The sequence below is a fragment of the Monodelphis domestica genome, chromosome 1 (assembly GCF_027887165.1).
Source record: "Monodelphis domestica isolate mMonDom1 chromosome 1, mMonDom1.pri, whole genome shotgun sequence".
NCBI lineage: Eukaryota > Metazoa > Chordata > Mammalia > Didelphimorphia > Didelphidae > Monodelphis > Monodelphis domestica.
Window position 1 is genome coordinate 82,778,528 of NC_077227.1, and position 27,319 is coordinate 82,805,846.

The following is a 27,319-nucleotide window of genomic DNA, read 5'->3' on the forward strand; positions in this document are numbered from 1 at the left end:
CCAGCTTAACAGCTGACACAGGAAAAAGAAAATGGGTGAAAATTTTTCATTGGCCAGGAGTAATAAGGGAGTCTACTGTTTAATAAACTACTAGTTTGTTATTAACATATATTTTGGGCAATTACTAAGCTATGTTAGTATTTAAATATGTAAATCTTTAAATAGGGGACGATGACTCCATGGACCATACTGTTCATGGAGTTTTCTTAGAAAAGGTATTAGAGTAGTTTGCCATTTCCTTCTCCAGTGGAGTAGGAAGAGGACAAGTGACTTGCCCAGGGTCACAAAGCTATCAAATGTCTAAGGCCAAATTTAAACTTGGGTCTTCCTGACTCTAGGCTCAGTACTCTATCTACTGAGCTACCCAGTTCCCTCAGTTTTACTCTTAAGTATTCATAAATACCATATATTTAATTTTTATTTCAATAGGGATTCTAGGAAGTTTTCTATACTACATAAAGCAAAATATCTTACTTATTTAAGTGCATGAAACAGAGATCTCTAAAATTCATGATGGCTAGAACATAGGATTTTTTAATTTTTCTAAGAAACTGACAAAAGTCACTTAAATTCAGACTAATTATTTATAACCTAAACTTTCCCAAAGGGCAACATACTTTTCTAATATTTGGACCTAAGGTAAAATTCTGTGAGGTGCCTGGTCTTGTTATGTTTAGGAATAAACCTCAATACATCTTTCTCTAATTCTTTGGCACTTCAAATGAACCTTAGAATTGTCTAAGGAAAAAATGCTGCTGAAGGAGCTGTGTGAACAAGCTTGTTGTCCTACTACTATATCTAGACAACCATTCAAATACTACAACTTTGGCAAATCCCATTAATACTTTAAGAAGCCAAGGACTTAAAAACTTCTAAAGAAACTTCCTGTGAAGTAGTCACTAGGACAAGTTTAAGCAAGCAGGCTATGTATACAATATAGTAACAAATATAATGCAAACACAAGAAGATTTGTTTAATTATAGTGGAAATAATCATTATAATAAAGTACCTTCTTCTTCATCATAAACTGGACTAGTGGCAAAAGAAGTACAATATGATGACAAGATTAAATAGACATTTCAAAGAAACATCCTAGCAGACTCCCAGGCTCCAAAGCAGGTCTTAAAGGACAAATAATTCCTTTAAAACTGCTTAGACTATAAATGAAGTCCTTCCCAAAAATTTAAGAAATGAAATTTGGGTAAATATATTATTCCAGGATATTTTCTAATTTTTTTGTGATGAAAAACTACTGTGTTCTCACTTACATAACTGGCTCATGTTACATATTATAACCAAAGATGAGAAGTTGATATATAATTGAGTAATGTTGGAAAATGGTTAGAGTGGGAAAGGATTCATTGTTCTTAAGGTACTATACTATTTGAAATTGGAGCAAACCTTGGGGAGGCTAGTATTTTTGGTTCACTATGATTTCTCATCATTTAAAAGAGGTTCACTCTTTTGTAAACAGAGGCAAGGGATGTAGCATTCATCATTAATTTTTGCTTTAAGAAAAATGCTCATTTCTAGAAAAGATGCTTTTTCACTAAAACTCTGTACTTTAAAAATATGTATTTCATAGAACAATAGAATTTTTCTAATTGGGACTAGATTAACTGGTATATCCCCTTCAATTAATAAATGAGGAAACTGAATTTCTGTGACATTGTGACTTACTCCATGTTTACTCTCCGATTTCAATTCAATTTGGGGGGGCACTTTACCAAGTTTTCTCAATCTTCATAGCAAAACTGACATGTCATGTATAAAAGAACAGTTACAGAAGATTTTTTTAAATGGTTTAACAGTCCTGACAAAGTAGTTTAGTGGCTAAAGTAATGATTTTTGTAGTCAGAAGGCCTACCTTTGACTCTTTATTCCAACATTCATGCGTTCTGTGACCCAGAGTTCAACCTCTCTGTCTCAATTTTCTTATTCACAAAATAGGAATAATCTCCATCTCACCTATTCATGGAGTTGTTATGAAATATTCTAAACACTTTAAGGTACTAGCAAATATGAATTCATACCATTATTACCTAATTTAATTACAATGTAATTATAATATATTACTTAATAGCAATTTATCTTAGTTTGGAAAATAACCAGTAACTATAATATGCTGTACATGCTATACAAAAAAGCAATTATGAAACACTCTATATAAATGTCAAATGTTATAATTTAATGTATTCAGTTAATTACCAGTTACTTTCAATGGTCTATAGTAAGTAAGTTAGTGTTTGTTTTTGTTTTTAAGTTGAAAGAGGGAATGATCCATAGTAGAGAATAGCAAATTTCATTCAATTTTTTGTAATATCAGTTTTCAGAGAAAATTACTCTTTAATTAAACATTTGGCATTATTAAAAGCATTACCACAATAAAATCCTTGACAAGCTTGGATTCTTTGTGAAAACTCAAAAACTAGTAAGTGAGGAAGGATTTCATTCATCCATTACAGAAACAATTCGTTTCAATGTAAGAACTTTCCTCTGAGAAAGTTCTACTCCAATATTTCACTGTCACCTTCACGGGACATTGGGTTTCTCAAAGGCTATCTCAGCAGAGTGCTCTGGAACCATTTTGTCAAGTCCTACAAAGTTGCAAAGGCTTTGAGTACAAGAAGGCAGTGGAATTTGTGTCTAATGACCAGTTTGGCTAAGTTTTAAGAATTTTATCGCCAAAGTCATGAAGGGGTGATTTTTTTTTCCAATTAGCAATTACAGAGATAGAAAGACTATCTCCTAATGCAGAAAGTGATTACAGTCCATACTATTATAGGCAGAGAAGTACTTATGCAGAAGAAATAACAGATCCTTGAAGCAATGAAGTATATCTTTAAACTCCAAGTATAATCATGAGTTAACAATGTTTTTTAAACCCTTATCTTCATTTTGGAGTCAATACTACTGGTTCCAAGTCAGAGAACAATAAGGACTAGGCAATCAGGATTAAATGACTTGCCTAGGTTCAAATAGCTAGGAAGTATGTGAGGCCATCTCATCTCTAGGTCTGGCTCTCCATCTACTGAGTCAGCTAGCTGGCCTGAGTTAACTGTTTTTGTTTTGTTTTGTTTTTAATTTAAGCCTACATTCTTCTGCTCAATATTAGTACTAAAGAAAAGTTAAAGTGTCTGAGATAGAGAAAGGAAAAGTTGATTTAATCATCAAAAAATCATGGTTGTAAATACAATGCAATGATCTATAGCAGATGAAGAAATGACACTTTAAAACTGATTTCTTCTCCAGTATCTTCTCTAAAAATAAAAAGCAAATTAAAATCTCATCCTGTTGAGGATGATGATAAAAGTATGATTCATGGGGGGATATCGGTTTCTTTCAAGCAACTTTGTTAGTGCAAATTCACTCACACTAAAGGAGGTAGAAAGGAGCATATGATATGCAAAAATAAAAATTTGGAATTATGCAAATAAAGTGATTAAAATGCTCATACCCTTTGTTGCAGAGGTTCTACTATTAGACATACCACCAGGTAGTTACTCATTAATTGATAAGTAGTTCCTATATATACCAAATTTTTATAGCAGCAGTTTTTTTGCATTTTTGGCAATAGAATTGGAAACAAAGTAGAATGGCTAAAAAAACTGTATATATTAGTGTGCTGTAATAAACAATGTATATGATAAACATAGAGAAATACAGAAAAGATTTACATGATCTGCTGTAGCCGAGAAAACATACTTCACAAGGATTACAATAATGTAAATGCAAAGAATCATAAACCAATCAAAGGTAAATGCTGCAAACTTACAAAGCACAAAACTAGCTGTGAGAAGACACCTGTTAGTTCTTTGCAGAGACAGAAGGTCCACAGGTATTATTCAAACTTTTTGGCTATAGTGATTGGTTTTGCTTATTTCTTTCTCTTCTTTTAAATTGTTATATGGAAAATGTAAGGGGAAGGATGCTGGGAGAAATTTTGGTTGTATAAAAAACAAAAGATATCAATAAAATATCTTTTTTACAAAGGTATTCTAAACATACTAATGCTAAATAAATTATTGTCCAGGCTTTACTCATCAATCAACAAGCACTTATTAAGTACCATTTATGTGCCAGGAACTAAAAAAATAAATATGAAAAATGAAATAATTCCTACAAATAGTTTATATTCTATCAGGGGAAACAATATATACACCTCTAAGTATATACAGAATGAATATTAAAGAAGTAAAAAGAAGTTAAATACAAGATAGGTAGGCTGTAAGCACACTAGTAGTTGGGGGAATCAGGAAAGAATCAGTGTAGATCATGTGTGAGTAGCAGGTTGCAGATTAAAAGAATTCTATGTAGCACATGTGAGAGGGGAAGGCATTCCAGGTGTGGGGGAACAGCATGGAGAATGGAAATGGAGTACTCTGTGTGTAAGTAAAAGCAAGCAAGCCAATTTGACTGGATCATAGATTTCAGGAAGGGAATAATGTATAATGAGATTATAAAGGGAGGTTGGGGAAAAGGGCTTTAAAAAAGCAAACAGGAATTGGTATTTTATTTTGGAGGCAATAAGAAGCCCCTGGAATTTATTGAGTAGGACAGTGGTATGGTCAGATATGCTCTTAAGGAGGAATCACTTTGGCTAGTGTGTGGAATGTGAAGTGCAGACAGTACAGACATGAGGCCGACCAATGTGGAGGCTTTGGCAATAGTCCAGGTAAGAGCTGATGAGAATCTGAAAAAAAGGTGGATGCTACATAAATAGAAGAGGGCAGCTGATATTGGCATCATGGAAGTGGAAAGGGCAAGATTTGGCAACTACTTGGAAGATAAAGGAGGGTGAGGAGCAGAGAATGTTGCTTAAGATATGAATCTCAATGATTGCAAACATCAGCAGACAGGAAGTTATCTAGAGGGTCTGGTCTGTATTGAAGGAAGCTAAAAGGCCTCTTTTCTTGGAAATATCTACCCCCACCAATCTACAGAGTCTGAATTCCTTCCTATTCCTTTGAATTGGCAGTATCTTAAGATAATTTGTTAAGTACCTGGGAAAAGTCACACATGAATCTATTAATATCTATTAATGTCTTAACACTAATTCGCTGAATAAGTTTCTGAAGGAACAGAACAAATGACAGATAAGCTTTCATAGAAAAGAGAAGAAGCTGAGTTTCTTCATAAAATGTGGGGCTGGACTAGCTGACCTTCCAACTTTAGGTCTATGGTTTTTGTAATTAATGCCTAGAGGAGTAGACAGATGCAAACAGCAAGAGAGTAAATAAAAAATGTCTAAGGAAGCAAGATGTGCTCAATAAAAGAAATCAGAATGGTACACATACAAAGATCAACCATGTACTAGGGCATAAAAACATCACAAACAAATGCAGAGAAGCAGAAATAACAAATGCAACTTTTTCAGATCATAATATAATAAAAATTATAATTGATAAAGGTTAATGGAGAGGCAAATTTAAAATTAGTTGGAAACTAATCTCGTTCTTCAAAACTGGTAGATCAAAGAATAAATCAAAGAAATAATTACTGATTTCATTGAAGAGAATGACAATGAGGCGACAACATGTATTGATGAGATACTGCTAAAGCAGTACTCGGGGAAAAATTTATATCCCTGAGTGCCTATATCAACAAAATAGAGAGGGAGATCAATGAACTGGGCTTGCAACTTAAAAAATTAGAAAGAGAACAAATTAAAAATTCACAGATTAAAAACAAAACTGGAAATCCTAAAAATTAAAGAAAAAAATTTATAAAATTAAAAGTAAAAGAACTATTGAACTAATAAATAAGACTAGGAGCTGGTACTTTGGGGGGGGGGAACAAATAAAATAGATAAAGTCTTGGTTAATCTACTAAAAAAAAAGAAAGAAGAAAATAAAATTAACAATATCAAAAATGAAAAGGGTGATCCCACCTCTACTGAAGAGAAAATTAAGACAATTATTAAGAGCTATTTTGCCCAATTATATGGCAATAAATATGACAATCTAGGTAAAATGGACAAATATTTACAACAATATAAATTGCCTAGATTAACAAAAGAGAAAATAGAATACTTAAATAATTCTATCTCAGAAAAAGAAACTGAACTCCCGTCAAGGAACACCCAAAGAAAAAGTTCCCAGGACCAGATGGATTCACAAGTGATTTCTATTAAATATTTAAAGAATAACCAATCCCAATACTACACAAATTATTTGACAAAATAAGCAAAGAAGGAGTCTTACCAAATTATTTTTATGACACAAATATGGTACTGACTCCTAAGCTAGGAAGACCAAAAACAGAGAAAGAAAACTATGTACTAATCTCCTTAATGAACATAGATGCAAAAATCTTAAATAAAATACTAGCAAAGAGACTATAGCAAGTTATCACAAAAATTATTCATTATGACCAGGTGGAATTTATACCAGGAATGCAAGACTGGTTTAACATTAGGAAAATAATCCAAATAATTGACCATATTAATAACCAAAATAACAAAAATCATGATTATCTCAGCAGATGCATAAAAAAGCCTTTGACAAAATACAACACTCATTCCTATTGAAAATACTAGGAAGTATAGGAATAGAAGGGCCTTTCCTCAAAATAATAAACAGTTAAGTACAGCAAGTATCCTCTGTAATGGGAACAAGTTAGAAGCCTTCCCAATAAGATCAGGAGTAAAGCAAGAATGCCCATTATCAGCAGTATTATTTAATATTGTACTAAAAATGTTAGCAATAGCAATTAGAGAAGAAAAAGAAATCAAAGGGATTAAAGTTGGTAATAAAGAAACTAAAGTATCAATCTTTGCAGATGATATGATGGTATAGTTAGAGAATCCTAGAAAATCAACTTAAAAACTAGTGGAAATAATTAACAACTTTAGCAAAGTTTTATTTAGCAAAATAACCCCATATGTCATTAGTATTTCTATATGTTTCCAAAAAAACTTGGCAGCAAGAGTTAGAAAAAGAAGCTCCATTTAAAATCACTCCAGACAATATAAAATATTTGGGAATTTATCTGCCAAGATAAACTCAGGAATTATAAAAATACACCTATAAAACACTTTTCACACAAATAAAGTCAGATCTAAACAATTGGGAAAACATTAATTGCTCATGGGTAGGACAAGCTAATATAATAAAAATGACAATCCTACCTAAACTAATTTACTTATTCAGTTTCATATTTACCAAACTATCAAAAAACTATTTTATAGAATTAGAAAAAATCATAACAAAGTTCATCTGGAAGAACAAAAGATCCAGAATATCAAGGGTACTAATAAAAAAAAATGTGAAGGATGTGGGCCTAGAAATACCAGATCTTAAACTGTAGTACAAAGCAGTGATCATCAAAACAATATGGTACTGGCTAAGAGATAGAAGGGTAAATCAATGGAATAAAGTAGGGTTAAATGACCTCAGCAAGCTAGTGTTTGATAAACCCAAAGATCCCAGCTTTTGGAACAAGAATTCACTATTTGACAAAAACTGCTAGGAAAATTGGAAAACAGTATGGCAAAAATGAGGTTTAGAACACTATCTCACACACTATATCAAGATAAGGTCAAAATTGGGATATGATTTAAACATAAAAAGTGATACTTTAAAGTATGGAAGCATATAATAATTTACCTATTGAATCTATGGAGAAGAGAAGAATTCATGATCAAATAAGAAATAGAGAACATTACAAGATATAAATGAATAATTTTGGCTACATTAAATTTAAAAGGGTTTGTACAAACAAACCCAATGCAACCAAGATTAGAAAAGAAACAACAAACTGGGGAAAATGTTTTTATAACAAATTTCTCTGATAAAGGTATCATTTCTTAAATATATAAAGAATTAAGTCATTTATAAGAATCCAAGTCAATACCCAATTGATAAATAATCAAAGGATAGGAATATGCAGTTTTTAGATGAAGAAATCAAAGCTATCAATAAGTATATGAAAAAAAAATGGAAAGACCTATGTGACCTGATGTAGAGTGAAATAAGCAGAACCAAGAGAACATTATACACAGAAACTAAACTATTGTGGAATGATCAAATGTGATACTTTGCTACTAAAAGCAATACAATTATCTGGGAAAATTTTGAATGCTATCCACCTCTAGAGAAAGAACTGCTGGAAGTAGAAATAAAGATGCAAACATGATTTATCACTTGTTTGTTTGGGTATATGATTTGGGGTTTTGGTTTTATAAGATTATTTGTTTAATAATACATGTATAACCCCCCCCAAAAAATGAAAAAAAACCCCTCAAAACTTTGAGGCTGGAATGCTTATGAATGTCATACTTTAATTTTCATTTTTTTCTTATGATACTTCTTTTATATATTTTCATGGTCTTGGGAGAAGAAAGCTCCTTTGTTTGACACTTAACCATATGAGTCTATTAATCTTTCTATTCAGCCCAGGACCTTATGTAGGCTTCGAAGTCAAAGGATTTTTCAAATCTCACCTCTGAAAAGTTGGGCAACTCACTTAATATTTTTGGTCTGTGGGGTCCTTCATTTGTGAGATGAAAGAGTTGAACTAGATGAAATATTCACTTGCTTATAAGGTGCTCTGCTTGGTTTTGACTCCACTGTCATCTTAATTGTGCTCAACACTACTGGTTCAGCTTCTTTCTGTGTATTGTCCTCCTCCACTTGATTCTAAGTTTTTTGAGGGCTGAGACTATCTTCTTTTTTTTATTTGTACCTCCAATGTTTAGTAAGGTTCTTGTACATATTAGGCACCTAATAAATGTTTACCATATCACACCTATAATATTGTTTCCAATTCTAAATCCATGATCCTGATATAGGCTTTGCCTTTAGTTTCAGTGGAAGTGCTTGGTTTTTTCTGTAGTTTTCTATTTTTAAGAATACTATAAAAATGATCTCTAGGTTTTGAAAATCTAAAAACATATCCTTCCCTCCATTAGTTTACTATTCTGAAAGAGTAACACAAAATATCTAATTTATTTCCACTGTTTTTAGTTTGTTATGTTTCTTTTCAATTATCATTAGATATAACATGTCAAATGCATTGGTCTATAATAATCATATATATATATCAGCATTTGCTTTCTTAAACATTGGTATTACAGTATTTCCTCTACTCTGTGGACATCTTGTTTGATTTAAAAGAATCTTGATTTAATCTTTGAAACAATTTATCTTTTCTTCTCTTTAGATAGCTAAGATCAGATGATATCCCCTCTAATCCCCATGCTTTCCCAATTTTAATGTTATTCTTCATGCTAATTCCACTTTTATTGTGCCTTTATCTACTTCATTACAATTTCCTTTTCTTCAATCTCTTCTAATTCATTCCTCTTATTCACTATCCCTTCCTAATGGGCAAAATATATCTTCCCATGTATCCTCTTGTTCTTGTTCTTTTCCCTTTTATGTTAGTATAATAATTCATTTTGGCCTTCTATTTCCAAACAACTAATATATGGGAATCACAGAAAGAAATGAAGGTCATAAATGTTATAACATCTCTCAAGCAAGTGCCCTTTTTTAAAAAGCTCTGCATAATTTAAGTTTCACATTTCACAGGAGGTATTCTTTCAGAAGAAAATAATCTCACCTTGGTGGCTACATCAGATATGATAACCAGGAAAAAAAGATGACCACATTTTCATCATAACTGTTACATCAATAGGTCAAACTACTTGGGGGAATGCCACTTCTGTCTAAGAAATAGAATTCACAGGATAAACTGGCTGTTTTGAAAAAATCTTGGAAATATGAACTTTGTTGGCAGTGTTCTACTCTAACCATCCATCATAAGTTGTAGAACATATAGAGCAAAAGATTCCTAAGATTAAATTCAATTTGGTACAAGATTCAAAAGATTCATAAACTTCCAAAAGTATCAATCTGGATTTTGTCTATCATTTAGTTATGATAATGTCTATCTAACAAAGCACAACTTTAAAAAAATTAAGATATCCAATATTATTACACAAATTGTTGAAAGAATTATCTATAAGAGAGAAGATAAATCTGTGAAAGACCATTATGTCTTATTTTGATAGCAAAAAAAAAAAAGTGATATTATAAAAATATCTATGATGCAAAGCAGAACAAAGGTAAAATTTATTTCTACATAACTTTTCATAACTTTTGTTACTGAGATCCTTCCTATTTTGTCATTTAAGATATATATTAAAAATCTTGTAATAAATATTTTTCTCTTATATATAATATAGAATAATCCAGTATGAATTTGTACAGGCAACCAGGATTCAAACTCTTCTTTGGATGATATTTTAACTTGTTACTCTAAAATTTCATTCCTTTTGAGTAATTCTGTTTCTTATACATCTTGAAACTTGTTGACATTACATTCTTACTTATTAGTCATATTTTATATGTTTTATATTTATATTTTATTTTTATTCATCAATTCTAAGTAGTACTCTCGTCATTAGTTGTCTTAATAAAGCAATTTAAACTAAAATAGCTTCAATAATTTTTTTATAAATGTTACTAATTTCTATCTTTAATGCTTAAATTTTAACATTTGAAAACTTTTTCATATACCATCAATCTTAATTCCTTGACCAAGCCCTAGTGGACTAACTATAATAGCAGTAGCTGTCCAAACATTGTAAAGGAATCAGGACTTGGAGTGAGAAGGCCAGACTTTGAATTCTGATGCCATCTTACTCTGCAGCCTTGGCTAAGTCATTTCATTATGTGAAACTAAAAATGAATGAATCCTCCAAGAATTTAAATTTATAGGATTTAATAACAACAAAATGAGAGAGAAAAAAGGTTCCTTCAGCTGAGTGAGCAGAGCAAAGAGCCAGAGACCCACACCTGCTGAGCTCAAGCCAAAGCAAAAGCCCCCAAAGTCCCTCAGCGTGGGTTTCAGCAAAATTTATAAACAAACCCATACCAGGGCACAACACAGGAGGCAAGACAAGACCCCGGGAAAAGTAAAGAATGCTGGGAAATGAAGTGCCCCAGCAACAATATTTTTTTTTTAAACGCACAACTCCCTGGGTTTTAATTTCCTTTTATGTAGAATGGGTGAACTCTATAGTACTCAGGATCCTTGCCAGGTCTGATAGTCTGAGATCTGACATGTGCTTTACATAAGATGCCAATAAAAATACACCAGAGTGGCATACTTGGCCACTCAATATTTTCATGATTCTCCTCCTTGCCCTCATCCTAAAAATCCCCATCTCTTTAAGAATAAGTAGTTGAGGCTCTTTAAAATATCCTCTACACCCTACAAGGAACCTGTGTCACTGGGAACCAAAATGTAATCTTCCTCAAAACATTTTTTTCCTCACAAGCCTCTTGTCTATCCTTAAAAAGACATATTCTTAACAGAAAATTGCTTTATACAGAATGGTACTAAATAACTTTGTAGTTTTTAGGAATTTAACTTAGCAATCATTACTGATTTACCTGTAGTTTAAAAAAAATATATTCAAACCATCAAACTGGAATTGAAAACTTTCTGCAATATTGCTTCCATCTACCTTTCCAGGATTCTTTTCCATTCCTATAACTCAATTCCTGCTAGCTGTCCATCATATGCAACATATAGCTTCATGACCTCATACTGTGACACCACTATTCCTATAAACTCACTTCTTCCTCATCTCTAATCATAAAATTCCTAGATTCTTTCAAAGCTTAGCCCAGGTATCCTTGCTGCCCTTGCTGCACAAGATCTCACTTGATCTCCCATTTGTCTGTGTTCTCTCAAACATGAAATTATTTTGTCTTACTTTTCATATGTTTTTATGTACTTAACTGCATTTATGTCACACTTACCCCTGAATCTAAGTTCTTCAAAGGCAAAAACTGCTTAATTTTGACCTTGTGTCCCCATTTCCTAAATTAATAGTAGACACTTTTCTATTGCTGTTCATACTTTGTCAAAACCCACTCCTGTCCCAACCCATTATCTATCTCCTTTGCTTTTCCTATCATGCTGCTGAATGGAGCTGGAGGAAGTCAAGAAACATGCTGACTGGGTCCACCACAAATTTAGTACTTTTCAGCGAGGCATTTATAAACAAACCACAGCAAAGCAATCTACTTCGTTTTTTTATGTCACTCACTAAAGATGATGTTCCATATCTTTTCATCTCTCCTGACTCTCTCAGCTGAATACCTTACCTCATACATCATCAAAAAAATTGAGGCCATTTGCCAACAGATCCATCTTCTCCCCTTTTCATCTCACATACATCTGACATCATCCCACACTCTTTTCCTTCACCCCCACCTATTAGAGAGAAATGCCCTTCCTATTATGGCAAACTGCTCTTCATTCACCAAAGCTCAGTTCTAAGCCCTCTTCTCTTTTCTCTATACTAATTCACTTGATGACTGGGTTAAATTGTAGTGTCAATGCAAATGAATCTCAGCCATAATCATATACCTCATAGGTATATATCCAGCCCTAGTCTCTCTCCTAAGCTCCAGTCCCACAATACCAACTGCCTATAGGACATTTTGAAATGGATATATCTAAAACAGAATCCACTGTTTTGAAGTACATATCCCTCAGGATCTCTAAGGGAGAGAAAGAAATCAGTTAAGTGACAGGCAGGTCAAACCACCACTACCACTAACTTAATTAATACCTCACCTCAGATCCTGATGGAGACAACCTAGAATCCTAAATCTAAGAGCCCTGGGAAGAGTAATGTCCCTCCAAACCACTAGGCTTTCTTCTAGCCAAGACTGCCAAAACTGACATTGAAGAAAGAAATCATTGTGAAGGGGCCCTACCTCATTATTACTAATAACAATCTGTCAAAGAACAAATCATAAAAACAATAAATAATTTAATTAAATAGAATGACAATGAAACATACCAATATTTATGAGATGCAGCCAAAGAAATACTTAAGGAAAAATTATCTCTCTAAATACTTATATCAATAAAATAGAGAAAGAGCAGATCAATAAATTGGGCATGCAACTAAAGAAAAACTAGAACAACAAATTAAAAATCCTTAATTACACACCAAATTGGGGATCCTGGAAATCAAAGGAGAGATTAATAAAATGGGGGTGGGGGGAGCAGCTAGGTAGCTCTGTGAGTTGAGAACCAAGCCTACAGCCAAAAGATACTAGGTTCAAATCTGGTCTCAGACACTTCCTAGTTATATGACTCTGAGCAAGTCACTTAACCCCCATTGCCTAGCCCTTCCCACTCTTCTGCTTTAGAACCAATACACAGAATTGATTCTAAGATGGAAGGTAAGGGTTTGAAAAATAAAAATAATAAAAAAGTTAAAAAAAACCCACTGAACTAACAAATAAGACAAGGAGCTAGTTTAATGAAAAAGCCAATAAAATAAGTAAATTATTGGTTAATTAATCATTAATGAACTCCTGAAAAAAATCCTCAGGGCCAGATCGATCCCAAGTAAATTCTACCAAACATTTAAAGAACAATTAGTTCCAATACTATGTAAACTATTTGGAAAAACAGGAGGAATCCTAGCAAATATGGTACTGTTATTTAAACCAGGTAGAACAAAAACAGAGAAAGAAAATTATAGATAAATTTATCTCCTATCCAATCTAACCTTGGTTCAGCTATTAATTTTCCTACAGAACAGGTCTGATTATATTACCTTCCCCACTCAATACTCTAATATCTCCCTATTGCCTCCAGGATCAAATACAACTTGTTCTTCTGTCTGGCATTTAAAGCCTAGTCCCCTCCTACTTTTTCCAGTCTTTTATACCATACTCTCCAACACCTACTCTTTGATGCCATGACACTTGGCCTACTGGCTAAGTCCCCAAACAAGACATTCCATGTCTCAGTTCCAAGCATTTTCTCTGCCTGTTCTCCTTTCCTGGAATCATCTCCCTCCCCAAATCAGACTACTAATCTCCCTGGTTTCTAAATCCTATCTTTTATAAGAACCCTTCCCTAATCCCTTATATTCTAGTGCCTTTCTTCTACTAAAGTTTTGCTCATTTTTCCTGTATACAGCTTTCTTTTTATGTATTTGTTTGCATGCTCTCTCTGCCAATTGACTGTGAGCTTTTTGAAAGTAGGAACTATCTTTTGCTTCTCTTTGTAGCTTTAGTGCTAAGCACAATGCCTGGCATATAGAAGGTACTTGATAAAAGTTTAGTTCATTTTGCCCAACAGAACAACTAGATGCCAATTTGGGGGACATTTTAGGATTAGCTGTCTAAAAACAGTCAGAACAATGGTTGTTTAGATCAAAATATAAAAATGTTGACACCAATTTAAAAGAGAGGAAAAGCACTGCATGTAATTATAACAGTTCCAACTTCAGTTATTTGAATAAACTATAGATTCTGACACATGGAAAATTAATAAAAGTAAAAACACTAATGCTGAATATTATAATTTCCTAAAGAAGTTTAAGTTATTTCAAACATTGGTAACAAATAGGCCAACAGATTGTAGACACTGGTAACAAATAGGCCAAAAGATTGTAGAAATTTTCCAGGACACACTATCTCCTTGACAAGTAGAGAGACCTGAAGGCAAAAGTAATGCTGGATTAGTGAATAAGCTAATTTTCAAAATAATGTAAAAAGTATATGATGGGACATTATGAATAATATTGCTTCACGAAATACAAAAAAGCAATGGAGAAGAAAATGAATTTGCACAAAACTTGATATGAGAACTAAAATGGGCACATTACAAAAAAAACATTTTTATATGAAATTCTTAGTTCTCCTGTCTGTCTGTCCTCATTCCCTATTACAAGATCATCATCCCTATTTGTGTACCCCAGAGCTCTGTCCTGAGCTCACTCTTTCTCTCCCTATATAATCTCAGTAATGACATGTAGATGACTCCATATCTACATATCCAACTCCCCTCTTTCTCTAGTTCCAGTCTTTATTCATCAAAAGACTAGTAGATAATTTCCTGGCTGTCATGGTCGTTGCAAACTCAACATGTTCCAGATTTAACTCAGTATCTTTTCCCCTAAATTGAACCTCCTTCTCCAAACTTTTTCTATCTATGTTGAGGCTACCACCATCCTTTCAGTCTCTAGTGTTCACAATGTCAGATTCTCTCCCCTCTATACTAGTATCTTTCATACAGCTGCCAAATTACAATTCCTAGAGCACAGTTCTGACCATGCCACTCTCTTCATGAAGCTTCAGTGTTGTCCTACTGCTTCAAGGATAAAATACACATTCTTCTGGCATTTCAAGGTCTTCACAGCCTGGCACTAGCCTATTCTTTCAGATGGAATTCACTTAAGTTCCCATCATATATTCTACATTCCAGCCAAACAGGCCTAATTTTTGCTACCTATTTACGCAATATTCCATCTCCTCCCTCTCTCTCTTTGTATAGGCTGTTCTCAATGCCTGGAATGTTCTTTCTTTTCACCTTGGCTTCTTGGAATCCTTTCAAAGCTCTGCTCAAGAGCCACTTCTGGTAAGAGGACTCTTCTAATTCCCCTAGTTAGTGCTCCTCTCAAATTACTTTATATTTTTTTTGTTTACTTATCCAAGTAATATTGTTTCCCTCAAGTAGAATGAAAACTCTTTAAATGCAGGTACTCTCATTTATGTCTTTGTATTCTTGGTGCCTAGCATAGTGCCTGCCACATAGAAAGTACTTAATGAATGGTTGCTGAATTGCATAGAGTTTCATAAAACAAATCTGATTTTTTTCAAATGACAAGGTTTTTGCACACAATTGCTACCTTAAATGACAATGTAGCAAACCAACAATCTCCATTTGAGGCCTATATGAAAGAGAAAATATGTAGAAAATGTACTTAGGAAAGTCTTCGGTGGACTGAGTCTAAGATACATAAGTATAAGTGAGCAGAACAGAGCTCTAATCAGATTAATGTCTTGAATTTTTACTGGAGGGGAAGATAAGCTCTTCTTTTTTAAAGGGTAAGCAATTTGATTTTAAAAATTAACTCTATAAAAATAAAAATTATGTTCAAAATAACATATATTTAAAATGGAAGTATATATAAATAATCCCCTTCCATCACTGCTTGCTAATCCTCCACATTGTCCTTCTAGGACAGTTGGTCATAAAATGTTGTTGAGATAACTGGCTTCCATTAGCATGCACGTGATTGGCAGCATGATAAAGTCTTTTCACTTACAGGTCAGCTTTTTTTTTTTAAAGGGCAGTCCTGCTGATCCATCTTTTAGCTACAGCCTCTCATTGAGTCCCAATTCTCTTGCCTTTAAGCTTTGATATAGTTCTAACTTTTCTCTTGTATCAGCCCCTACCTGTCATCAGCTCTTCTTTTCAGAACAGCAAATATCAGAAGTTTGACCTCAGGGCAAAGTCCGGGTGGGCAGGTAACACTTGACCACTAGACCTACTTCCTTATCTTTCATACCCCACAAATCATGAAGTAGTATCAAATTCAAACTAAAAAACAGAAGCATGACCTCCCTCCCATAAGAACCATGAGAAGAACCTCTTTTGCTCTCCTAAGTATACTTGAAAAGAACTGTCAGCTATCCTATTAACCCAGAAATGTATCACCAATTAGAAAGTGGGGAAGGGGAAAGAATACAAAAATCCTCCTTTAAGGTAAATACAGGTGTTAGAACTCTCTGTAGTTCTGTTGGGTTAATAACTTCAACTGAAAGCATTAAAATATATATTATATTATGTTAAAGATGGAACCTACACTATTAATATAAAATCTCAATTTGTTCTTATGTATATAATAGTTGGCAAAATAATTATAGTAAGGAATATTGGTATAAATGGAACTGCACAGCCTATATGAATATTTAAAATCTCTATACATTTTAGTTTTCACTCATTTAAACATTTAGTATCTTACCATTTTACTTTCTGTAAATTTACAACAAAACAGTTAAAGGTAAACTACTTTTTCTTGTGGTGACATATTAGATGTCAGATTCTATTTTTCTTTTTTAAGAGTTAGGCCATGCAAAAGGCCTTGCAAAAACAAAAAGTTTCTTTTTCTCATTTTTTAATACAAACATTGAGGGACTATAATTATATTTCATCATTGACTATTAAAAGAAATTATCTTAAGCCTTTGTCAAAACCAGAGGAATTAAAATATAGTTATTCCATAACATTAATTTCTATTGTGTTTCTCACCATACCTGATCATGTTTCACATTTTAATAGTCATTTATATGTGAACTACATATAAAAATTCTAAACATAAAATAATTTATGGCTTTTCAATTACCATTAATATATTTAATATTTTGTGAATTAATCACTTATCTAGGCAATTAAAATTTTAAAAAGGTAGTAGTCATTGATACTATTCACTAAAGATTTATTAAAGTATTGCAGAAGTGGAGAAAAAATATTTGGTCCTTAATGGCTAAATATACATATTTAAACAGATAATGAGGTCAAAATGACACAAAGCTAACAATGGTAACATGAAAATATGAGAATGAGCTACCATAGCAGACTACATGTTATCTAATAATAGGAAGCATGACTTGTTTTAAGAAGAAAAACAATAGGGATTTCAGTATTTAGTGAGATAAACACTAAATAAGCCAAATAAAAAACACAGGTGTTAGAACTCCTTTAATTGTAAGAAGCATTTATTAAGTTTTGTAAGTTATATCCAAAATCGTACCTTTGCAAATCCCTTAAGAAAGTTCTATAACTGTTATTCACTTACTATAGTTCTATGTTATTTATATAGTATAGCCTAGTTGACACAAAAAAAACACAACTGAGGAAATGTTTTATAGTCAATTCCAAATTTCCAACATGCAGATATTTGTGCCCGTTAGGTGCCATTCTTAACTATTTTGTAAATTTCAGATGGGTTGTAATGTAGTCTCATTCCTTGTAACAAGAAAGATACCTTAGGAAGCAAGGAAGGGCTGTGGCTTCAAATCCAGCTAGCAAAGCTGAGAGAAAAATGTACTTCAACAGGGATATTCTCTTTTTTAACTTTAATTTTATGGCTTTGTCAATTAACAAACATTAATTTTTTCTCTCCATTCTACTTCCTCCTTCTCTAAAAAAAGGGAAGAAAAGAAAACCTAGTAAATATGAAGTCAAACAAAGCAAATTCCCTCTGGACATGTCCAAAAAGTATCTCATTCTCCATCTTGAATCCATCATTTGTCTGTTAAGAGTTATGTAGCATGCTTCATCTTTGGTCCTCTGGAATTGTGGTTCATCATTACATCGATAAGGGTTCACAAGACTTCATGATTGTTGGGGTTTTTTAATGATGTTATTTTATCACTTGTTTTCCTGGTTCTGCTCACTTCATGTTGCATCAGTTCATAAAGAATTTCCTAGTAGTCTTTAAAATTGTCCATTTTATCATTTCTTTACAGTGCAATAAGATATTTCATTATTCATATACCATAACTTGTTTAGCCATTCTGCATTAAAAAAATACTCTTCTAAGTTTCTAGTGTTTTACTACTACTACAAAAAGAGCTTTAGAGATATTTTTGTACATACTCTTTCTTTGAACTCTTTAGGGTTTAAGCTTAGTAATTGAAGTACTAGGCCAAAGAACATGTACAGTTTAGTGACTTTTAGAAGCAAAATTCCAAATTGCTTGCCAAAATGACTGAACCAATTCACAGGCCTACCAACATTATAATGTAAAAATTAAAATGGTGAGCTACATACATAAATATTCAAAAACTCTAAAATAAATTGGCAAGGGGGCAGCTGGGTAGCCCAGTGGATTGAGAGGCAGGCCTAGAGATGGGAGGTCCTAGGTTCAAATCTGGCCTCAGACACTTCCCAGCTGTGTGACCCTGGGCAAGTCACTTAACCTTAATTGCATAGCCCTTACCACTCTTCTGCCTTGGAACCAATACATACTGTTGGTTCCAAGACAGAAGGTAAGGGTTTATTTTTCAAAAAACTAAATAAATAAATAAATAAAGTGACGAGTTATAAAAATAAAATATTTAGATGGAAAAGCTATTCAACATAGTTTCAAAACTGTTCAGATACTTTTGATAGATGTAATCAAAAGTATCCTCAGGGATGAAGTGAAGCTCAAATGTGAACTTCTCTTCAGGGCCAGGCGCAAAGATGCTAAAGAGACTCTTATTATAAAAATAAAATATTTATTGAACTATATAAGGATAAAAAGGGATTTCTAATTCGAAGGGATTCTAAATCCACCTAAATAAATCCCTGTCTATGTTTCACAGGCTACACTACTCCTCTCTGATCTGACTAACCCAAATTTATACTATCTAAATAAAAACTACCACTATCATCCTTATATTTCTTAACTTCGCCTTCAATTATAAAATGGCAAAGGCTAGCTGGTTGAGTCTCAACAAGAATCAAATTAGGAGTCTGACTCAGACAGTCCAACCAAAGACCAGGTTTTTCTTTGGTCTTCTCAAACTTAAACAATCTATAAAAATCACACTAGATATTCAATAGTGTTTCCCAAGTTGGGAAAGGAAAACACTGAGCTCCTTCAGATCTTTCCCTCAGACGAAGAAAGAGGCAAAGATGTTACCTCCTCCAACCCTGAGAGTCCCTGAGAGTGTGTGTCTCTGCCAACTGCCAGAGACCAACTCCCAAATGCCAAGAGAATAACTGACACAGAAAAATAGTTATAACTGTCAACATCTGAAATCAACATTCTTTCTCAGCTCTGCTTCAAACTCCAGTTCTTTCTCAAGTCAGCCACTTTACTTCTTATCCCTAAACTAATAAAATAATATTTATTTTCTAATATCATTCTTACAATCCCCCCCCTTCGAGGATATGGAGAGATAAAAAATCTCCCTTGTATGCGCGCTATTCTATGTAATTCTAAAGCTATACCTAACCTTATTATTATTATATTTTCTATAATTAGTCTTAATCTTACACTTATTTTATCCTATTTTTATTGCTATTTTATCTATGCTAACCTGTACTAGGGATAAAAATGAAAGAAAATAAAATTTCAATGAAAACAAATTAATCAATGAAAACATATTTGCACAAATGCAAGTGCAAAACATACAATTACAGAAATACAAAATGCAAACTTTTGAAAAATTTTTTAAATAGTACAGTACCAGAATGCATATTCTCCCACAGTCCTCACAACACCTGTCATTTTCCATTTTTATTATCTTTACCAATATAATAGGTGGCAGGTAGAATCTTAGAGTTGATTTAATTTAAGTTTCTCTAATTATTAGTGATTTGGAGCACTTTTTTTTTCATACAGAAATGGCCTTCTGTCAAGGATGAGATCCCATTCCCTACTTAGAGAAACTTGCTATGAGGAACACCCCCTACAGGAAATGGGATTATTTGCAACAATTTTTTTTCCCTGACCAGCTGGAATGGCAGTAAATCCTCACTCTTTGCATTGTTTCTTTGACTAGAGATAGTTGACCAAATCAGCAAAGCAGATTATCTATGGATTTTTATTATAGATATTAGTATGCCAGGTCACTGTCATCAGTAATTGAGTAGATCAGTGGTGTTATACTCAAACATAAATGAGGACCATTAAACAGTACACAAGGATCCCTGTGGCTGCATGTTTACATAGGAAAACATATATTGACATTATCTATGTTTTATTGTATTTTTATTTATTTTAATCTGTTGTGGATTGCATTTGGGAATGTGGGGGCATTATATACATATAGCCCCAGGGTATGTATTTGATACATATAAAGTTGACTATATAGAAATAAACTTTATATTACTCAAATGGATCTTGATCTTGATCTCATCCATCTAAAAGTTTCTTCTAATGATTTAGATCACAACTCATCCATGCCTGCCCATCCTATGCCACTTTTTTTTTTAAACCCTTACCTTCTGTCTTGGAGTCAATACTGTGTACTGGCTCCAAGGCAGAAGAGTGGTAAGGGATTGGCAATGGGGGTTAAGTGACTTGCCCAGGGTCACATGGCTAGGAAGTGTCTGAGGCCAGATTTGAACCTAGGACGTCCCATTTCTAGGCCTGATTCTCAATCCTCTGAACCACCCAGCTGCCCCCCGCCCCCATGCCACTCTTGTCCATGTCCTATTATAAAGTCATCAAAAAGGATCCATCCAACATCTTTCTGGCCTTTCTTGCTTTCTCCTAGTATTGAAAAGTAAAGAATTCTGTCATTCAGTGCCCTCACCAGCCCATCTTCCCTTATTATAATTTCTTTCATTATATCTTATCTTTTTCAAATTTTTCAAATTTCCTCAATCAATTGAGAGCCAGGCCTAGAGATGTGAGGTCCTAGGTTCAAATCTGGCCTCAGACACTTCCTAGATGTGTGACCCTGGGCAAGTCACTTAACCTCCATTGCCTAGCCCTTACCACTCTTTTGCCTTGGAGCCAATATACAATATTGACTCCAAGATGGAAGGTAAGGGTTTAAAAAAAAAGTATGTTAAAGTATGCTATGCATGTTGAAGTATGTTAAAGCCTGCTCACACCTACTATAAAACTTCTCCACTGTCCTCTGTGCAATAATTATTTTTAGTCCTTTGGAGACTGTTACATTTCTTATTTCACTGGTGGCATTAAGAAAGATAAGCCTTTGTTTCCATGTGAATATTGAAGTAATTAAAGTCCTACAATTCCTGAAGGCAATCCAATCTTTCCTCTTCTAGTTCAACTCCAAGCCCAACTCACCATTCATCTATGCTATCTGATCCATATATACATACTGATAGACAAACTCTATAAGCTGTCCATTCAAATGTGCATCATAATCTGGACAATATTCATTCATTTGGACTTTCCAGGGTTGACAGCCAAAATTGAACTCTTCAGAGTGATAACACATCTCTTCTAGGAAGTTCTTCAGTGTTTCAAAGCTTTCAAACTATACAGCTTAATGCTTCTTCCGTATTCCTCCATCCATGGAGGCAGCTCAAAACTGATTATGTAATGGGATTTAATACTACTTACACTAAAATCTTAATGGTTTGGAGGTTGATCCTAAATCAATTATTCTTGCCTTCTTTAAAATCTGTTTACTTTCATGTTAACTTTACTTCATGTTAAGCACCTAACCTTCTTAAGCTAGGTATAGTACCAGTTTTCTCTATCAGCAAACTATCAGACTACAACTCTTATCATCAATAAACATGGACCTACTCAAATCAATTGTCCAGGCATATCTTTACTGTTTTTAGTAGTGACCTCCAATGAGGTTCTCTCCACAAGATTGATTCAGATGACCATGTGTCTGCCACATATGTGGTTCTTCTTTATCAAAGACCTTGTCTTACTTCTGCTTCTCATTCTGCTCTTTCTTGCAAAGGACAGTAGCAAATCCTGTTGTCAGATTAAAGTTTTTTAGGCCCTAAATAAGACCAAATAATACATCCTTCTCCCATTTTATTAATCATCTGTCCCCATGGCTTAATTAATCCTAAAGTTAAGAAGGGGAAAAGAAAGGGACAATGGAGAAGAAAGAAGACAGAAGATAGGAGTGAAGAAGAAAGTTAAGGAGAAAAATAAATGGAAATAATAAAGGAAATACAAAAGAGTATATTTGTAGCCAGAGATAAGAAGAAATATGGGAGTGATCAAGAGATGTCAATGGACACAGTAGGGGAAAGGAGATAGGAATAAAAAAATGCAAGAAGCTGGCAAAGGGAACCATAGGAGGAAATAAGTCTAAATGGGCCTCTTTGCAGGCAAATAGTTATGGTTAATCAAACTTTCAAACAATTACGTAGAGTATTAACATATATGTTTAATTTAAAATATAGCATCCCTCTGAATATATACCATTTCAAGAAGTATACAAGAAAAATAAATGTTTTATTTAAAAGACCAGAGTTGTCAAAAGAGACTCATGTTTTTGACAAGTGTTAACTAAACATCTACTAATGAAAAATTCACCATAATGGGATATTAACAAGATGGAGACACAAAAGTGACATCAACTAACTTAAGTCTGTAACAAATGACCTAGGAAAAAACATTTGTCTTCAAATACATATTGTGCACACAGTAAATGTAAATTGTATAAACATTCAAAAGTGAAAAAAGAAGCAAAAAAGGAAAGGCATTATTATTATATCTTACTTGTCTGAGGTCAATGAATGCTAACTGCAGGGTATCCCCCTGGAATCCTGGCACAGGCTCAGAGCTAGCAAACACTGGTGGGAAAAAGAACAACATTAACAACATGACTAAAATATTTGAAGATTTAACAACTGAATTAATTTCTACTCATAAATGCTGCAATAATGCATCCTGGTTTTTTATGTCTATCAATTTTAAATGAAAGTTAACAGTTTATCAACAATTTCTACCATACTATCAATGCCCATTACCACAAATATTCTAATAACTTGGAATTTTTGCTTTGCTATAATCTTTAATTATAACATATTTACAGGGGTTATATGACAAAGTACAAAAGAAATAACTGCAATCATATGAATTTTTTTTAAATTTTAGCCTCAGATAAATGATTATAGAAGCATTTTAAATGGTAACTCCATGTCTGTCAATAATTTTTTTTTGCTTTTGTTGCAGCATCTGTTCTATTAAAAAAAAATCCCATCTTTAGTCAAATAGCAATAAAAAACAGACTCCAGGGTACAGAGTCAGCCTTATATGCAGACAACCAGTGGAATGTTTTAAGTAGCAAAATCATAACTAAGTAGGAATGTCCATTCATGCCTTTTAATAAATTTTCTCATATAGGGCATGCTGACTCTACTTTAAAGATCAAAAAGATTTCCAAGCAGGTAACAAATTGAAAAATATCTTTAGATAACTGATTACTGTGGTACTAAAAAGTTTTATACTATACTAGTTTTATTCAAATTTTAGTTAGTTTTCAGAAAATAAAGGCCTCAAATGTCACAAAAATAAGAATATACTCATTAATAGCTTGGTAGTTGTTACTGGATTTAACATTGTCCATTTATGCCTGTAGCCAATCCATGAGTCTGCTATTAAGGAATTTTTAATAGAAGGCAGTGTGGCATCTAGGTGGCTTAGTGGATAGAGCATCAGGCTAGGAATTGGAAGAACCTGGGTTCAAATCTGATCTCAGACACTTCCTAGCTATATGAACCTGGGCAAGTCACTTAACCTCCATTGCCTAACCTTGCCCTTTTGCCTCAAGAGTTATTACTAGGATCGAAAGTAAGGATTAAAAAAAAATAAGAAGGGAGTATAGCTTAAGTAAGTTTTTGTGACACATCACCTTCAAGGCTTGTGATGTGCCCCAAACAACCTAGTTTATTTTATAATTCAATGGTGATTTGTCTTTTATAAATTTATCTGAATCCTCTTTGAAAATATTTCTATTTCCATCCAGTTTCATCTCTTGACGTTATGTTCTAAGGGAGTGGGGTTAGCCTGGTACGTTTTCTATATAGCTTGATGTGTTCCAGCCCTTTCAATGGTTTGGCTCCTTGATGGACATGTGCAACCAGTATATCCAGGCGAGTCCCTTGGTCCCTGTGACTGATAGTTTATGTCTAAGATGATTAGTGATAGAGGCAGGAAGAGCTGCTTGCTATAAGAGATTTAGAAAGGTTCTACCCATTGCACACAGTAACAGCTATACTATATAATGAACTTAGTTATTCGTAGCAATACAATGATCCAAGATAATCCCAAAGGACTCATGATAAAAAATGCTAACCATCTCCAGAGTAAGGAGAACTGATGGAGTCTGAAAGCAGACCAAAACATATTATATTTCACTTGATTTTCTTCATGGTTTTTTTTTTTCAATTGTGTCTTTTTCTACAGCATGATGAATATGGAAATATGTTTTGTATGATAGCACATGCCAATATCAAATTGCTTACCATTTCAGGGAGGGAGAAGGGAAGAAGAGAGAGAGAATTTGGAACTCAAAATGTTAGAAAATAAATGCCAAAAATTGTTTTCACATGTAATTGAGGAAAAAAATAAAGCATTACTGAAGAAAGAAAAATAGGAAAGGTTCTACTCATTTCTATTTGGAAGATGTCGTTTGGGTCCTGCTAGCTCTAACTTAAAGCATTTCTCTCCCCTCTTCACCAGCAGCAGTGGAAGAAACACATACAGTAATAAAAACATGCTTGCCTAGATTAGCCTGAAACTGGACTTCAATATGCTGGGGCTGCCTCTTCTGCTTTGTGTTTCCTTTCTTAAGCACAAGTCTCACCAGCAAACAGTGATGCTAAAAGATGGTTAATTTTAGCCTTGATAGCTACTTCATGACTAAGATTTCCTACAGTCTGAGCAGGTAAGAGCTGGTCAGGAAGAGGTGCTTCCTATAACTAACTATATAACTTTTCAAGAAGGAAAAATAACCAACATGTTCATTCTGAACTTAAAGGGAAAAAAGAAATTTTGGAGTGCAGTACAGCCTAATTGACCAAAAGGTCCGGACTTTGTGAGTTGCTTTAATAGTACAGATCCACTACTTGTTATTACATTATTAAATTACATGTGAAATATCTGTTAAGCAGTTCTAAAAAAGATGTCTTAGTCTTTTAGGAAGGTATAATAGATATGACAGATTATTAGTTTAAGTATTTATTAAAATCTTTGTGTTTTAAAATCTTTTTGCTTCAAGAATTTTTTTGTTTTGAATCTTTTGTGTTTCAAGAATTGTTTTGGTGTGGTGGAGGAAATCGATAGCTGTCCTAAAACTGATACCTATTTTGTGCATTGAAGCTCCCTTTTGGAGAAAATCTAGACATGAGCTATACATAAGCATAGTTTTAAAGATTTTCCCTAAAGTCCTATTCTACGATGTAAGTATAACCAGCCAGAGTGTGAGAAAAGCTTCATCTCCTCTATTTGGGTTGGATTCCCTCATGAGTAAATCTGGTCTGTGTGAGTCCACAAATAACTGAGGCTTAACTTTATTAAGCCAATTTTTACATTGTTTCCGTTAGAAATCTTTCTAATTTAAATTACACTTATCTGTTTTACAATTTTATCTTTAAAAAAATTTTTATTAGGTAAGGTCAATATTATTAGCATATCACTGTACTACAATATAGAGAGAAACTCAGAAGCTATTGAAATTTTTGCCCCTAAGTGGTCTCCAGCTATCATGCTGTGTGAATTATTATTATAAATTTTCTATCTGCTCACTCTTTTGGAGGTCATGAGCTGACTTCTTGCTTTTGAAAGTGTATCCACACTGCCCTTCCTCCTCTTCCACTTTGGCAATGGAGAAGTACAATGGATCTATGTGGGCAGGTGGTAACATTTAAGCAATGAAGAAATTGGAAAAAGGGGATGGGGAGTGAGAGATGTCATCAAGAAATGAGATGGCAGAAAGAGAAGGGATGGTTTGCTGACAAGAATATGGATTATCTCATTCCTTTCCAGACTGTACTGTACTCCAAAATTTCTCTACTGTTCTCCAAAAGTTCTTCAGTTCTGGAAGCTTATTCCAACCAGAAAGTTCACATGCTGGAAGTATATTCTACCCTTCCAGCTTCTCCCTCTGATTGGATAGCTCTTCCTAGAATCTTTATTTAAGGAGAGAACCAAGACTAGCCATAGCTCAATTTTTTCCAGTATTCTGAACTTTCTCTACTATGCCTCCCCTCCCCCACATGCATACAGGGGGGAACCTTCTTCCCTCCTCCTTTCCCCCAGCCTTTTCAGTTCCTTTTCTTACTCCCATTAGAATTCAAGCTCTTAGGGAGCAGGAATGGTCTTTCTGCTTGCATTTTTATTCCCAGTGTTTAGCACAGTGTCTTCTTATTGATGCCTGATTAAAGGACAAGGAAACTACTAGTGTGGTCTACAAGTACTCTTAACAATGTCAAGAGAAAGAGAAGAATACAGGACTGACTTCCTGTATTGAACTTATGGTATGACATCAATTAGAGTCACATAAGATAGGAAGGCATAGATGGGGTATGATCTGTACTGTTAGAACAAATTTCCAAAATGATGGGATCAAAGATCTATTTGAGTACTTCTATTTACAGTCTTCTTTATTAATAGATGGTTATAAGGGTGATATGGATAAAGTTATGAGGTCTCTTATACTTTATATAGCTTAATATCTCAGCACGTCTTAATTTGACCCTGATAGGCTAGATATTAGTCTCAGCATTGCCACATAAAATAATGAGTGTTAGCAAAGAGATAAAATAAAATTTTCTTATCCCAGCACTTAATCTCCGCCCCACCCCCCATCCCATCTGTTTCCAAGGTGGCTTTTTAGCTTTAATTCACATTACCTCTTTACTAGTGACCATCAAGATGCTCTCTGAAAGGGTCCTTATGAAACCAGAAATAACTATCATTTCACAGGTAAGAAGCATTAGGTCCTGAGATATGAGGTAACCTACCACAAATTATCTAAGACTAAAAGCAGGGAGTTGGATCAGTTTTGTGATCACAGATTCATCACCTATTTCCATAATTTCA

General features: G+C 33.7%; 1 protein-coding gene across 5 annotated transcripts in view; it reads right to left on the bottom strand.

Moving 5' to 3' along the window:
- EXOC6 (exocyst complex component 6) overlaps positions 1 to 27,319 on the bottom strand; it is a 214,003-nt gene that overhangs the window by 27,018 nt on the left and 159,666 nt on the right. For all 5 annotated transcript variants that reach the window (XM_056802427.1, XM_007478800.3, XM_001375293.5 and 2 more), the window contains one exon: positions 22,994 to 23,067. In XM_056802427.1, coding sequence (XP_056658405.1) covers positions 22,994 to 23,067 — 74 coding nt within the window. The remainder of the gene's footprint in view (positions 1 to 22,993; positions 23,068 to 27,319) is intronic.